The sequence below is a fragment of the Poecilia latipinna genome, unplaced genomic scaffold (assembly GCF_001443285.1).
Source record: "Poecilia latipinna isolate Pla-1442-1.1 unplaced genomic scaffold, P_latipinna-1.0 Scaffold1094, whole genome shotgun sequence".
In the NCBI taxonomy this organism is placed as follows: Eukaryota; Metazoa; Chordata; class Actinopteri; order Cyprinodontiformes; family Poeciliidae; genus Poecilia; species Poecilia latipinna.
Window position 1 is genome coordinate 77,721 of NW_015113710.1, and position 15,510 is coordinate 93,230.

Below are 15,510 nucleotides of genomic sequence, written 5' to 3' on the forward strand. Positions count from 1 at the left end.
GGTGGAACCAAACATGGAGAGAAAATGGCTGCCTGTTGCAGTGCCTGGATGTTGAAGTGTTGCCACCACGGTTGCGAGTAGACAACATGCCTAGACACTGGCCTACAGATGTTATCAGATAGAGGATTGTGAAAGCCACATGCTGCAGCCAGTTGAAAGCAGAGCTCTGGAAAAGCAACAAACCAACACTGCAAGTTTTAAAAAACAAACCCTAACATAGAGGAGAAATGTATGGTTTTAAAACAAATCTTCTTTTGTTGTGTGATACAAGGTAAATTGTAACTCAGAGGGAAATTATAACAGCGTCCTTTCAGAAGGTTTATTTGGATGTGCAGTTTTAGTTGGTCCACAGTGGCTGACCCTAACCTCAGACACTCAGGGAGAAGAGGCGTTCCTCTGTTATTTGTGAGCTGGTTAATTTTTGGACCTTCCGCAGGTCTTGGGCCTGCAATGGAAAGTCAAACAAGCAGCCTGCGGTGGAACGGTTTAGTCCTCAGCTGCTCAGCTGAATGGCTCTCAGCTGCAGGTCATGTTGAAAGCTGCTGCTCACTGACCTGTACCAACATTTTATTCAGGTATCCATGTCTTAGTTAAGTCCAGGAGTTTTAGTCTTTGCTCTGAGTTACAGCTGCAGTATAAAAATATATTTTTTGTGCATATTTGTTGAAACTGTCATGACATTGTGACAGTATGAGACAGATAATCTGAGATAAAATCAAGCCTCCTCTGTTAACTAGAAACAACCAATTGGAGTCTGGAGGATGGTCTTAGCGCTGTCAATCATGCTCGTGTGTGCACTCTCCCTTATCTCCTGTGCTTGCTCTCTGCTGAGCTACGGCCATCAGCAGATCCTGTTGTGAATGCTAATGCTGGTTAGTATGGCCACAGATGATAGCAGATAAACGTTTCTCCCGGAACAGTAAGTTGTTTCTCCACCATTAGCACATTTAGCAGCGATCAGTATCGTCACAGATCATCTGTCTCATATCACACCGTCACATCATGGTGACAGTTTCATCTAATATGTAAAAAAAAAACAAAAAACATATTCTTTGAAAAAGTTACATACTGCAGGTTTGAGGTTAGCCTGCTCTCTTATGTTCTGTTATTTATCTATCTGTGATTTTGACTACAAAAAGCCACAAAAACAATCATGAAATCCTGGATGGACTGATGAGTGTGAAAAGATGTTCAATATTATTTAATTTTAAGAAACACTTATTGAATGCTGAAACAAACAGATGTTTTTTTGTGATATTTTAACAGTTTTATGGGTTTTATCAATACATTCTGGCACAACCGGCTCTTTAATAACATTTACATTTTTGATATGGCTCAAAATGAAACTGAGTTTGACATGCCAGCTCTAAGTGAACAAACAGGATGGTAACAAGGAGTAGCCTCATTAAGCAGGAATATATATTATGATCTAATCCTTGATCATGACTATCATTTTGCATATGTTGTGCTGTGACTTTGTGAAAAAAAAAAAAAAAAAACAATAAAAAAAATTTTTTTTTTTGATAATTTGCTCAGAATATGTTTTTAAGCTAAACACTAGTGACATGTAATAACATAAACAAGTAAATCCTGGAATAAGAGGTAGTCTGTTTCTTCTGGTTGTTCAAAGAGGTTAAAATGAAAAAAAAAAAAAAGTAATTTGATTTCAAAATTTTCCAGAAAACCTCTTGTCCACTTGTCCTGCTGTTCTGCGCGTTCCTCCGTTCGTCTCCACTAGTTGCAACTATAAAAGGCTCCCAGTTGAAATCAGACGTTCCACTGAAGGTTTTGAGGATGTTTCAGTTGATATTTGGGATTCTTAGGAACACAAGTTAAACAACGTGGCAGATTCCATAAGGAGGAAGTGTTTGCATTCTAGGAATTGGGTCCTATCTGTTCGGTTTGGCTTGTGCGGGGTGTTACAGAAAACACACACACAGCTCTCCTGATTCACAATGATGAAGGGAAAACAGAGCACACTTCATGTTTGTTTACAGGAGGCCTAGCACCAAAACCAATCAGATCCATGTCAATATGAGGTCAAATGTCATGACTGAAGGTTGTTACTTCATTGTGCTATAAAATCCCACAATGTGACTGGAAAGCATATAATACCACCCCGCTAGTAACAGCCACATTTTCTATTATTGCAAACTTTAGCTCCATTAGCATTGCAGATAAATGCCCTTGATTTGCTTCTGGATTCTTCTACATTTCAGGATTCAACTCAACATCATGTAGTAGTCATGCCAGGTCTGTATGTGGCGCTGTGATCTCACTACAGCAGTAGAGCAGAAACGGAGAAGAATGTGTGGAGCGTGTGTGTGTGTGTGTTTGTTTCCTGGAGGGATTTGACAACATTATTACTAAAAATCTTTGTACTGGCTGTTTTGATGTAAATTTGGTGCAAGCCTGAAACGATGGAAAAATGTTGTCCATAACAGGAGTCCCATGTAGACACGAACATTTAACAAAACGAGGCATTTTTCCAGGCAATGGCCCACATTGAGATAGAGACCTGAGGGGATACAGAGCTTTATAGACATCCCACCTGTCTATAAAGACAGGTGGGATGTCCTCCTGCAGCACATTTCATACTGAAATATGAAAGGCCTGAACATATGACCCGCTCAGGAAAGACAACAGACACGAGTCCACGTGCTGCTAACTGATAGGTGCTGTGGCCACTCACCGCTGTTATCATGTGTGTCCAGAGACATCAATGCTAATGTGGTTTATGATTAGCTGGGCAGTAGGGTGGAGCTCCTCCACTCTCACTACTCATGCACTATACCGTCTTCCCCCAAACTATAGTTTTAAATAAGGCAAAAACTAAAAAATACAATTAAAGTATATATTTTTGCATTTCAGTTAAATTCTGAAATAAATACAGCCAGGAAATCTTAAAACAAGAGTCAAAACCAAACATTTTGACTAAAATGTGGAACACAGGATCCACACAGAGGTACAGGACCAGGTACTACTGGGGAACCCCCAGCTCTGTTCAACTATAAACTTAGCTTTCTAGCTAAGTTCCAACTGAACTCAATATATACTCCATGTTGTTGTTGCCAAATAGCTCAAGTCTGTTTTTTTTTTTTTTCCTGATTATGGATGTTTAAAAACCTGATAGTCCGGTAGACTCTGTATGATTGGGGAACAAAACTGCAACATTTGCTTCTTTTCAGCTTATGCGGTTCGCTGTCACACTGCACTGTGTCAACTGATCCAAATTGAAAAACCTCTTCCCCTCCTCGCCTGTGGTGGTGCTGCACCAAGAACTACTGAAGGAAACAACACAAAAACCTCTGAAGAAGAGGGTTAGATTTAGAGCACAACTTCTTTGTTCACAAAATGTAAAAAAAAATGAAGCAGTGTCAGATTTTATCTGTTGTAGGATTTTTTTTTGTCATTGGTAAAAGACCACGAGCCACTTCTCCTGCTAGCATTTGCTTTGCTCGTTTCTTTTGGTTGTATTTACCCAGAATGCCCTGCACTACAGTTCATTTCCTGCTTTTGGAGCAGTCTCTGGTCCACTTCATTGACATATGCATTTGAACCGCAATAGAATTCACTTAAATCAACCCAGCAGCTAATTTTTAGTTGGACCATAGTTCACTTTTTTGGTGAACTATGGCAAACAGACTGGAGTTTGATTAAAGTGGACCATGTTGTATAACTGTTCTTCTCTAGAAAAAAATACTTTGGTAAGCAAATGCTGGATTTTACAGAGAAGTGAAAAGAGCATAAAACAGCAGCTTACCCATAAAATTGCATAAATGAATTTACAAGAATAAATTCTCTTAATGGAAACACTCCAATTTAAATAAAATAAAACTCAAATTTTTCAATAAAAAGTTGTGCTAGGTTTTCAATCGTATCAGAATAGATGTATTTTTCAGAACTGCAATGGAAACAAATTGTCACATCACATGATCAACTCCCGGATGTTATTCCTGGTGAAAACCACAAAGAAGATGACAGGAAGTAGTCGGACGATGATTGTTTGTTTTGATTTTATTCAATGTGCAGCTGGCTCCATCAGACTCAGACTCTCACAGCATCACATAGTTCATAAAAAATTGTGAAACTTTCCAAAGTGTTGAATCCATAACTTAAAATCACCGAGTATTATTTTCCCCAAAATGTCACATATGTTGCCATTCCCTATTATGAGGAGTTATCACTCCAATGCATGAATAAGACGCTGATGACTCCTCTGATGACCTATAGATGAACGCTAACACCATGGCTGAATTATAAATACAATCTTATGAAGCTTGATGTAGCTGTTTGCATCTGCCACTGCAATTATATTTAACGATTTATCGCATTCAAGTTTATTCACGTGCAATTTTAATTTTATTTCTTTTATTTCAATGGAAATGCTGCAATTTCGAAATTGTGTTTTTTGACCTTTAGCAGAGTACAGACAAAGATTTCATGAATCTTCCTGAAGCTTCATGTGATATTTTTTTCTTTTTGTCACATGAGATGGGTTATTTGGTATTAATTGTGACACAGAACAGCATCAATAAACAGCTTTTTATTTATCCTGTTTGAGGACGCTCTGATATAAAACTACTGTACTAATATCAATATCCAATATTAATATTGCTGAAAAGCAATTGATATTTACCAGTTTATATTTTCATGATGCTTCACAATGTTTGTTTGAAGCAATGGGAACAGCTCTGACGTTGCTCTGCTTCAGTGAAACATCCCACCTGGACAGCATCACTGTCACATGTCCAAACATCCAACCAACCTCCTCCACCTCCAGAAACACGTTCACCAACGGCAGGAAAATGAAAATGAATGTTCGTTATTTATATTATCCCATATCCACTTATTGGGCTCATACAGGTCCTGACTGTGTTCTCTTAGAACCGCTCCTTTTCAGCTGTTATAGGATGACCCAGGAATGATGTTCTAAGACTCAGAAAGCTGCTAACTGATGTTTCTGTGTTTGCAGCTTGTCTTTTTCGCTTCAACTTGCTGTCACTGGTTTACTTCCTCTATCTACTGCTGTTGCCATGGTTCCTGTGCCCAAACAAATACACAGTGAGAGGTAAGATTGTGTGTGTGTGTGTGTGTGTGTGTGTGTGTGTGTGTGTGTGTGTGTGTGTGTGTGTGTGAAGAAGTTCAACGTCTGTCTGCTTTTCCTGAAATGCCAGCTTTGGTCAGCAGCTTGACTTTCAGGAGGCGGTTTGCCTGAGCTTAGGTTGGGTTCATTTACAAACATCATGTTAAAAAAGAAACGCTCAAAGCTTCAGTTTACTACACATGCCTTCTTTTTCCTCACTGACTGTAGATACAGTGCATCCAGAAAGTATTAGCAGCGCTTCACTTTTTCCACATTTTATGTTACGTCCTTATTCTAAATTGTATTTAAATTAAACTCTTCAAAATTCTAGACACAAATACCTCAATATGATACAGTGAAACATTTTTTTTCAGTGTTTTGAGTGTAAATTTATTTAAAAAACTATTCACAATATTTTATTGGTGAAGCTCAACAAAACTGATGAAGCTGATCATTCCTGAGATGCTTTTACAATTGAAATTGAGTCAACCTGTGATAAATTCAGTTGTAGTCTGTAGACCTCTGAAGCTGGACTGTCTTTAGGCACAAATCTGGGGAAGGATCCAGAAACATTTCTGCTGTTTCAGCGACCTCCATCATTGGTCAGTAGAAGTCTGGAAGTAGCGGGACTCTTCCTGGAGCCGGCTAGCTGCCTAATCCGATCCATCAGGGAAACTAAGGCCTCTCTGAGGAGAGAAGAGAACCTTCCAGAAGAACAACAATCTCTGGAGCACCAATCAGGCCTGCATTGTAGAACGGCCAAATGTTATTGGGTTTTTTTTGTAATAAATTTGCAAAACAATTTTGAGAAAAAGAGATTAATTTGATACAACCTGGAATACGGCTGCAACGTAACAAAATGTGGAAAAAGTGAATTGATGTGAATACTTTAAGATGCACTTTACAGTCTATTTGTAAATCTAAATCAAACATGTCTATGTTTTCACTGTTTGCAAAGATTAGAGCGATATGCAGAACATTTTAACTATGAATGTTGCAGGATATTTTAAGTGTGTGAGGAATGTTACTTTGTAATTTTGTTGTTTCACATTATAACCAAGTTCATCATAAAACATATAGACCTACTCCTTTAATTCTCCAAAGCATAAAATGATATAGTAATGATATTTCCATGGCTTGCGTACAGAGGATTGCCACAGCTTGGTAATACCACGATGATTCACTGTGAGACAAAGAGTTGGATTCTCCTTTGAGTGAAATTAAATAAAGCTGCAAATATCTTTGATAACTTGATATTCCCATTTGACTTGTTTTTATTTGGGGGATATTTATATTTAAGAGACAAACCAGCTCGCTATGAACCAATTTTGAAATGGGAGTTTTAGACAGGTTGTTTGACCAAAGGTCAAAAAACATAATCTTTGAGAGACCTTCAGATCATGATCACTTTGAAAGAGTACAAGAAAGCAAACCAGATCATTAGATTCTGCTGAGAATGAGGACAGTATGAACGGACTAAAGTGACAGAATAAGGCGCACGGTCAACCAAAAGAATGTTGGACCTAGAACTCTCCTTCAAACTGACTAAGAGGCAACGTCTGACTCAGTAATCCTCACAAGATGTGCAATCATCAAATGATGCAACACAAATTAAACCAATGGGAGGAGCCGGCGCAACAAGGTGGGGCAAGAATGCATCATCACTGCCTCAATAGTGTTGAGTCTCATCGTTAATCCCTGACAATCTGAACACAAAAACACAACTATGACCTATAGACAATACCTTCTATATATCTACTAGAAGATATGAGTGCAACTGTACAGACATTACCTACTGATAATGTCTGTGATGGCACAGACCACAACCTGGTGCACATCACGGTAACCATGATCCTTGATATGCTTCACTTCAAAATGAAAACCACTAGAACTCATGGAGAGCAGCGTCCCTGGATCTAAAATCACATATATCAGCAACAGAAAGGTGCAGTTCAGACACATCCGCCAAGAAAATGCCACCACTTTGACCGTACTGGAGGCAGTTCTAGTGCTGTGTAGGCAGAGGAAGCAACAGAGCCAGCAGGTACACATCTAAAACACACAGGACAGAAGCCTCTCACGACACCGATTGGCCCACACATGTTCTACTGCAGAGCGTGCCAGGCTCACACCTCTGACTACTTCCTCCAGAGGTACAATAGCAAAACAGAGTGCAGGAAAATAAACAGGATGTTCTCTCCCTCACCATTCACTTTGTTCTCAGAGTCAGTATGTAATGGCATGATAGCCCACCTACAGGGCTTTGAAGAGTCTCACAGATGTAAAGGTTTTGGCACACTAGGTTCAGACACTGCACATACACGCAACATACAGGCAACACATTGACCTGTGGTGGACTGGCGACCTGTCCGGGGTGAACCCCGCCTCTCTTAGCAAATGAGTCAATCACACATTCTCACATAAACAGGTTGACCAATCGGCAACCCACACATATCAGCAACAGAAAGGTACGGTTCAGACACAGCCTCCAAGAAAATGCCACCACTTTGACTGTACTGGAGGCAGCTCTAATTCTGTGAAGGCAGAGGAAACAACAGCAGGTACACATCTAAAACACACAGGACAGAAGCCTCTCACGACACCTATTGATTGGCCCACACATGTTCTACTGTAGAGCATGCCAGATTCTTGTTGACAAACTGAAACAAATAGACTCTGGGCTGAACCACTTCAATAACTTTACCAACGTAAAAGTTCCACTGGAGACCAAAATTGCAACAATTGCCACATTTTCTGCTGGTGCGGTTCTCTTTTACACTAACCTGTGTCAAATGATCCAAACTAGATGGAAAACCTGTTCCCCTCTCCGCCTGTGTTGGTGAAGAACCAAGAACCACTGAAGGAAGCGACACGAAAACCTCTGTAAAACCCTGTAGTACTAGACTCATTCGTTTGTTTTTGCTGTAGTTACCCAGAATGCCTTGTGCTGTAGTCCGCTTCCTGCTTTTGGAGAGTTCTCTGGTCTGCTTGTATCCACAAACGCATTCGAACTGCACCAGAGTTCACTTCAAATTAACCGAGACCGAGGTTTGTAGGCGGGCCAGAGTTCGCTTTTATGGTCTGCATCAGAGTTCGGTTACGTATTGACACCTCCCCAAACGAAACAGATTTTCCATACAAATGAACTAGAGTTTGACTAAAGTGGACTAAACAGGGCTGGTGTGAATGCACCATAAGACAAGTTGATTACAACTCATGAAGAATTGTTGATCATTTTGGCCAATGTAGAAGACATAACAGCAAATATTCTTCCAACTGCTAGTGAAATAACAACAGATATCAAGGGTGGAGGTGAAGGAGCAGAAGGAGTCATTTACCTCTGACACACTGAGAAAGTAACTGAAACACTGAAATCCTCCTAATGGGTAGGAAAAAGCAGGACTGAAGGATTGTACAGAGATACTAATCATGGCAGCTGCATAGAGCTGCACTGCTTGGTAGGATATTATATTTCAAGTGTTGAGCTTTTGAACTGCGTATCAGTAATATTCTGTAGTTAGATGATCTGTCCTTGATGTCCACAGTCGATGTGCTTAGTAATAGCGATGCTAAAGGTCATGGAGAGCGGTAGAGACAGTAAATAAGAATAAAGAAATGGTTGAGAAAATGTGGGTTAATATGCGACATCACCGTTATATAATTTCCTGATGTCATGCAGCACTTAGACATGCTATATTGCATCTTTTAATACTTGCTTGCAGATTAAACTCTGTTTCTTTTTTTCTGTTTCCTGTCTTTCAGGTCACACTGGTCGCTTTATTAAAACGGTATTTTGCACCAGTCTGCTGTTTGTTCTGGCTCATATATGTTTCCAGACAGTTCTGTACACATACGCTCCCCTCAACACTGCAATAGGATATAACTGTTCACAATGGGAGACCATAACCAGACACATTGGACTGTCCAGGTGAGTGTGTGTCTGTTAGACACCATAAACAATTAGAGTAAAGTATAAAAGGTACTGCTGCTTAGTGCTTACTTCATATGCATGTGTGTTGCAGGCTTCCTTTGGAGGATCCCTGGAATGTGCTCCGTCTCCTGTGTCCGGATGTAGGAGTGTGTGTGGTGTCACTTGTTAATATTGTCCTCTGCAGCAGATTGGTCAGGAACAGAGAAATGGTGGCTGCGGCCAACATAACATCAGTAAGTCTCTGTATGGTGTGTGACGGCCTATTTGAGGAAATTAGAATGTAATATAAAAGAAGGTAAATTATATTAATTAGACCGCTGTTCAGTTTTTAAAAAACCTTCATAAAATTCACAAGATTCGACCCATTTACTCTGATTATTAAAATCTTTGTGAGGCTTTGGGAAGACCAGTGTGAAACTCATTATTTATTTTGAATGAAAGATGCTTAATTTTCGATACTGATACAGACATCTGAGGTTTAGTATCGGCCGATGCTGATCCGATACAGAGAAACAGAGCTGAATTGACTCAAAACATTTATTTTCTTAAACATAGGCATAAATGACATAAATGACTTACAAATTTATTTGATAACTCTGCACCAATACAGCACACATAAATAAATAAATAAAAAAGCATGACGTCGCTCGGAGCACAAAGCATAGAATTATACTGAACAGATCTGCCCGTATGAATCGGACACGTTGTCTAGATTTTTTTTTCAATAGCTTCACAGATAACAGGTATTGATATCAGATCGGTGCAACTCTAGTTTAAATCGTGGTCATATTAAAAGTGAAAACATCCAGAATTCAAATCTAAAGAACGCTTCACAACGTCAAAGGAACACATTTAGTGAAGGTGGGTTCAGCCTTCCAACTCACACAAGTGTCAGTCTGACATTTGGTTATGAAAAGAAAAGGACCCAACATTTCCACAATCCTCCTCAGCGGGTCCTTAAGTTCTGCATAAGGACCAGCTGATATTTGATTCAGTCTTGAAGCAGAAACGTTGCAATTTGACACCCTGCTTCAGACCCAGAGGGTTTTCAGGATTTCTTTATACAGATTGGTTTCTGAACACTGCAGAGGCTGGAAGGCCCGGTTGTTCTGTTGGAGTTGGGTCCGCTGCTGTCCTGCTGAGAGTGGACTGCTAATGCTGCAAACACATTGATTTAGGAACCATATGTCAAACATGAGGAGGGTTACTCACTTTACCCCTCAGCAGCCACAACCTTTAAATTAACTGCTGTATCTTCACTTTCTTATGCAACTGAACTCCTGTTAAAGTGTAACAACACCAAGAACTAGTTGGATGTTTTATTGACTATAGTAAAATCAGATTTTAGTCCATATAAAACACAGCACCCTACAGCAGAGCAGAGCTTGGTCATATCTTGTCTCTACTCTGATTGGTTGAATTTTTGTCTCACCTCAGAGGTAACTAGCTTTATGAAACCTTTCCTCCCACTAACTAGCTTGAAGAGGAATCTGCAGACACAACAACAGAGAATGGGGAGGAGGAGGAAGAGTCATCAGTTGATGAAGAGGTGGAGGAAGAGGAAAGGTCGTCAAACGGTGACCCTGACGAGGTTTCCACAGCAACCAGAGCCAAGCAGCTGGCAGAAGGTCTCAAAGTCAAAGTGTTGAAAATCCTGCGGGACCTGGGCAGAGTCATGGTCGTCGTCCTGCTGGGTTTGGCGGGTAAAGTCTGCTTCATGTTACGTTTCCATCACATGTCACCACTGAACAGCTGAGTTGACTCATTACACTGTGTAGCTTACCTGGACAGGCTGTTCTCTGGCAGAGAAAGCATTACAGCGAGTAATTTAAAAGGATGTCCATATATTGCCCTTTGACCTCTGGAGACGGGCACAAGCCCCCTTCACTGGATTCAACAGCTTGAGACAATAAGATCAAATGAAATCCAGTCATTGTTCACATGTTCAGTGAGTGAATGTCTCACAGTACAAAGGCATTTTAATGTTTTGTCATTGACACTTCTTGAAGCTTGCAAATAACAATAAAAATATTCTGTTTGAATTTGAAAAAATCCCAAAAAGACAAATTTCATGTTGGTTTATAAAAGCTGGAATGTTTTATTATTTTGCATTTAGATCTAATTCATACACTACATTGCCAAAAGTATTTGCTCATCCATCCAAATGATCAGTGAAGAACCTCGGCATGCAGACTGTTTCTACAAACATTTGTTAAAGATTGACTCTCTCTCTGGAGCTCAGTGAATTCCAGCGTGTAACGGTGATACGATGCCACCTGTGCAACAAATCCAGTTGTGAAATTTCCTCACTCCTAAATATTCCACAGTCAACTGTCAGCTATATTAATGGAAGTGTTTGGAAACCACAGCAACTCAGCTACAAAGTGTTACAAAGCCATGTAAACTGACGGAGCGAGGTCAGCGGATACTGAAGCGCGTAGTGTAAAGAGGTCGCCAACTTTCTGCAGGGTCAGTCACTACAGTCTTCCAAACTTCATGTGGCCTTCAGATGAGCTCAAGAACAGTGTACAGAGAGCTTCATGGAATGGGTTTCCATGGTGACCAGCTAAATGCAAGTCATACAACACCAAGTGCGATACAAAGCTTTGGATGCAGTGGTGTACAGCACGCCACCACTGGACTCTATAACAGTGGAGGCCCGTTCTCTGGAATGATGAATCGCGGTTCTCCATCTGGCAATCTGATGGATGAGTCTGGGTTTGGTGGTTTCCAGGACAAAGTACTTGTCTGACTGCATTGTGCCAAGTGTAAAGTTTGGTGGAGGGGGGATTATGGTGTGGGCTTGTTATTCAGGAGCTGGGCTTGACCCCTTAGTTCCAGTGAAAGGAACTCTGAATGCTTCATCATACCAAGACTTTTTGGACAATTCCATGTTCCCAACTTAGTGGGAACAATTTGGAGCTTGGACACCCCCAACATGACTGTCCACAAAGCAAGGTCCAAAAAGACACGGATTGCAGAGTCTGGTGTGGATGAACTTGACTGACCTGCACAGAGTCCTGACCTCAACCTGATAGAACACCTTTGGGATGAATTAGAGGAGAGCCTGAGAGCCAGGCCTCCTCGTCCAACATCAGTTTGTGACCTCACAAATGCTCTTCTGGAAGAATGGACAAAAATCCCCATAAACACTCCTTGACCTTGTGGTCAGCCTTCACAGAAGAGTTGAAGCTGTTCTAGCAACAAAAAGTGGACCAACATCATATTGCCCTATGCATTCGGAATGTGATGTCACTTAAGCTCATATGTGAGTCAAGGCAGGAGAGCAAATATTTTTAGCAATATAATGTATGTCTTAAGATTTCCTTTCGTGTTTGGAGGGTTGTCACAGAAAATAATTTGCTCTGTCAAACAGGCATGGACATGCTATTGACATAATGGCTGTAATACTACAAGGCAGAGCAACAAATACTTTCCAAAAACACTGTGTTTAAAAGTTTCCTACTCTAAATGGCTCTCTTAACTAATACTTGCTACTAATAAAAAGTGAGTGGCTGCTAATTTACTGGTATGAGCCCCAGCTCACTGGAAAACTCTAAGTTAGCATTAAAAACACAGAAGGATCTAACCAAAACTATTTCCTAACCATTTTTACAAAAGGCCAGGAGCTTCCATCCTTCTAGATCCAGGTTCAGCAACCAATGAAAAGGGATTCTAGAAACAAGCTAGCATGGAAACACAGACTCAGAGAGAGAGAGAGCTGCAGAGGCATGTTGGCTAAATGAAACCTTAGCTCCACTGACAGCTCAGCCATGGTTACAAACAGCAGGTGTGTGTAATTGCTGGAGCTTAGATGGGGCATGAGACCAGGGCAGCAGTCCAATAATGCATAGTGATGTGCATTAGCAGCAGATCCTATAGGCTCAGTGGCCTCTATGTCAGGGTGAGTCTGCAGGGATCTTCCTTTAGTCTAAGGGACTAAAGATCCCCTCAGAAGATCTAAAGGATCTTCTAAAGGAAGATCCTCCTTTCGACCCCTGCAGATTGTTAGCATACGGTTGGCTAACTTTTAGCAGACTGTTAGCAGACTGCTAGGAGACTGTTAGCAGACTGCTAGGAGACTGTTGGCAGACTACTAGCTGACTTTTAGAAGACTCCTAGCAGACTGTAGACCAGGGGTGTCAAACTCCAGTCCTCAAGGGCCTCTGTCCTGCAACTTTTAGATGTGCCTCTGCTACACCACACCTGAAAAGAATAATTAGGTCATTAGCAAGGCGCTGGAGAACCGATCTACACAGGGAGGAGGTAATTAAGCCATTTCATTCCACTGTTTTTTACCTGTGGCACATCTAAACACTGCAGGACAGCGGCCCTTGAGGACTGGAGTTTGACACCCCTGCGTAGACTAACTGTTGGCTAACTGAAGAAACCTGGTCATTCTGAAAAAAGAAACAGATCCAATTAAAAAAAAATTGTTTCAAATAATCAAATGAAGTTTATCCAAGTACATATATGAAGTTTATTAAGTGGTCATGTTAAACAAAAGTAGGTTCAACAAACCTAATTCAGTTATTTGACACATTTTTTTAAAGTGTGAGCTTCATTCTGTGTTTGTGTCATTGTTTTTCTGTAGATGTTTAACATGTCTCTTGTTCTTCCCACCCCAGGCATCACCCTGCCCTCTGCCTTCTCAGCACTTTACTTCCTCCTGTTCATTGGTGTGTGCACATGGTGGGCGTGCCATCTACCCATCAGCCACCTGGGGTTTAATGCACTGTGTGTGATGGTGGGCTTCTTCGCTGCCGGCCACCTGGTCTGCCTGTACTTGTACCAGAGTCTGCTGGGCCAGGGCCTCTTCCCTCCACACAGCCTGTGGGCCAGGTGAGCCTGCAGAGCAACATGCTGCTTACTATTGTTTCCTTTAAAATTTAGAAAGATTGTAGCAGAAAAAGTCTTACTTAGAAGTAAACAAGAAAAAATGTATGATTCACCTGGGCTCCCAGAGGTTGGGTTTCTGGTTCTACAAACTGGTTCGAGAAAATAGTGCAGAATCCCTTAATTAGACTTTACCAACAACTAGACACAATGTATCACTCATCTCAGTTATTGGAAGCATTATGCTGATGAATGATTCACACTGGCACCGAGGTTATTGCAGTTAACTAACAGTAATTAAGAAAAACAAAAACTGAAGATGAAAAAATTGCTTTTGTCAACTGAAATGAATAAAAACGATAATTAATGAGAAAAAAACTCTTAACTGGAACTGTCATGCGTTTATAAAACTAAGTAAGATATACTGAAATTAGAGATATAATATCCTTTACTTTCACATTTATAGATGTATTTTTATTTCAAACTAATGTGAAGTAGATTTTTTTTCCTCTTACAATCTGTTTATGTCAGCTGTTGGCAAATTAGGGCAGTTCATAAACCACCTGGTGGTACTTAGTCTGCAAAATAGCAACTCCAAAAGCTGAAAGAAAACACATGTCAGTTGGTTGTTCAACAATAATCAAATAATTTTTTAAAGATAATATTTTCTGTTGAGTATACGTCACAAAAACCATGTATACATAGTCATAATACAGTACTTGACCTTTTTGAATTCTGCACCTAAGAATGAGCCAAAGAATTAAAAACTAAAAATAGTACTAAAACTAATAAAAACTGAACTTAAACTAAACAATGTTAAGCTTATAAGAACTGATAAAAACTAATTGAATTAGACAAACAAGAAGTCACAGTGAAATAAAACTAAACTATAATGAAAAGATCAAAACGATTAGAACCCTGGCAGACACTTACTAAGGTTACATTTACAGCTTTTAATGTTTTTCATTTGATTCCTCATTAGCACCTCACTCTCACATCAACTAATCCCAGCGTTCTTGATGCTTTGTATTTGTTTGTGATCACAGTGTTAATTGTCTGGATCTTTCTCTCTGTGTTTCTGTCTAGACTGTTTGGTCTGAAGGACATCATCATACCCGGAAACTGCTCCATGCCTGATGACCTCATCCTCAATCCCAACCATGATTGGCCGGTTTATGTTAACCCAGGAATTCTGCTGGTCCTCTACGTTACCGTGGCGGCGGTTATCAAATCAGGACTGCATGCTGGGTCTAACCAGGTACAAACAGCATCATTATGGATCCCACACCAGAACCTTCTAAGTGTTTATGTTAAACATTCACGTGATGGTACTGAAATGATGATGTCATCATTTCAGTACCGTGAAAACATGGTGCTGGATGGAAAAAGTTTTGTAAAGACTCCAGAACGTCCAAAGTGTTCAAAATGTGACTTCGGCGCCATTTGTTAAACTTGGCTAATAAGATAAGATAATGATACTTTATTGATCCCCAAAGGGGGGAAATTTTAATAAGTGTTTTCGAAGAAATAGTGACTCGGATCCTGTTGAAAACAGACTTTTGCTTTCTCTTGTTTGACATCCTAAAAGAACTTATGAACTGAGTGGATCTCACTCTGTTAATAAGACAAATGTGTAGAACCTTTTTCGGCTCTACAA

General features: G+C 40.2%; 1 protein-coding gene across 3 annotated transcripts in view; it reads left to right on the forward strand.

Moving 5' to 3' along the window:
• Nucleotides 1-15,510, forward strand: part of piezo1 (piezo type mechanosensitive ion channel component 1 (Er blood group)) — an 81,174-nt gene that overhangs the window by 15,295 nt on the left and 50,369 nt on the right. For all 3 annotated transcript variants that reach the window (XM_015052199.1, XM_015052200.1, XM_015052201.1), the window contains exons 2-7: nt 4,976-5,071; nt 8,849-9,014; nt 9,109-9,250; nt 10,495-10,720; nt 13,646-13,859; nt 14,940-15,111. In XM_015052199.1, coding sequence (XP_014907685.1) covers nt 4,976-5,071; nt 8,849-9,014; nt 9,109-9,250; nt 10,495-10,720; nt 13,646-13,859; nt 14,940-15,111 — 1,016 coding nt within the window. The remainder of the gene's footprint in view (nt 1-4,975; nt 5,072-8,848; nt 9,015-9,108; nt 9,251-10,494; nt 10,721-13,645; nt 13,860-14,939; nt 15,112-15,510) is intronic.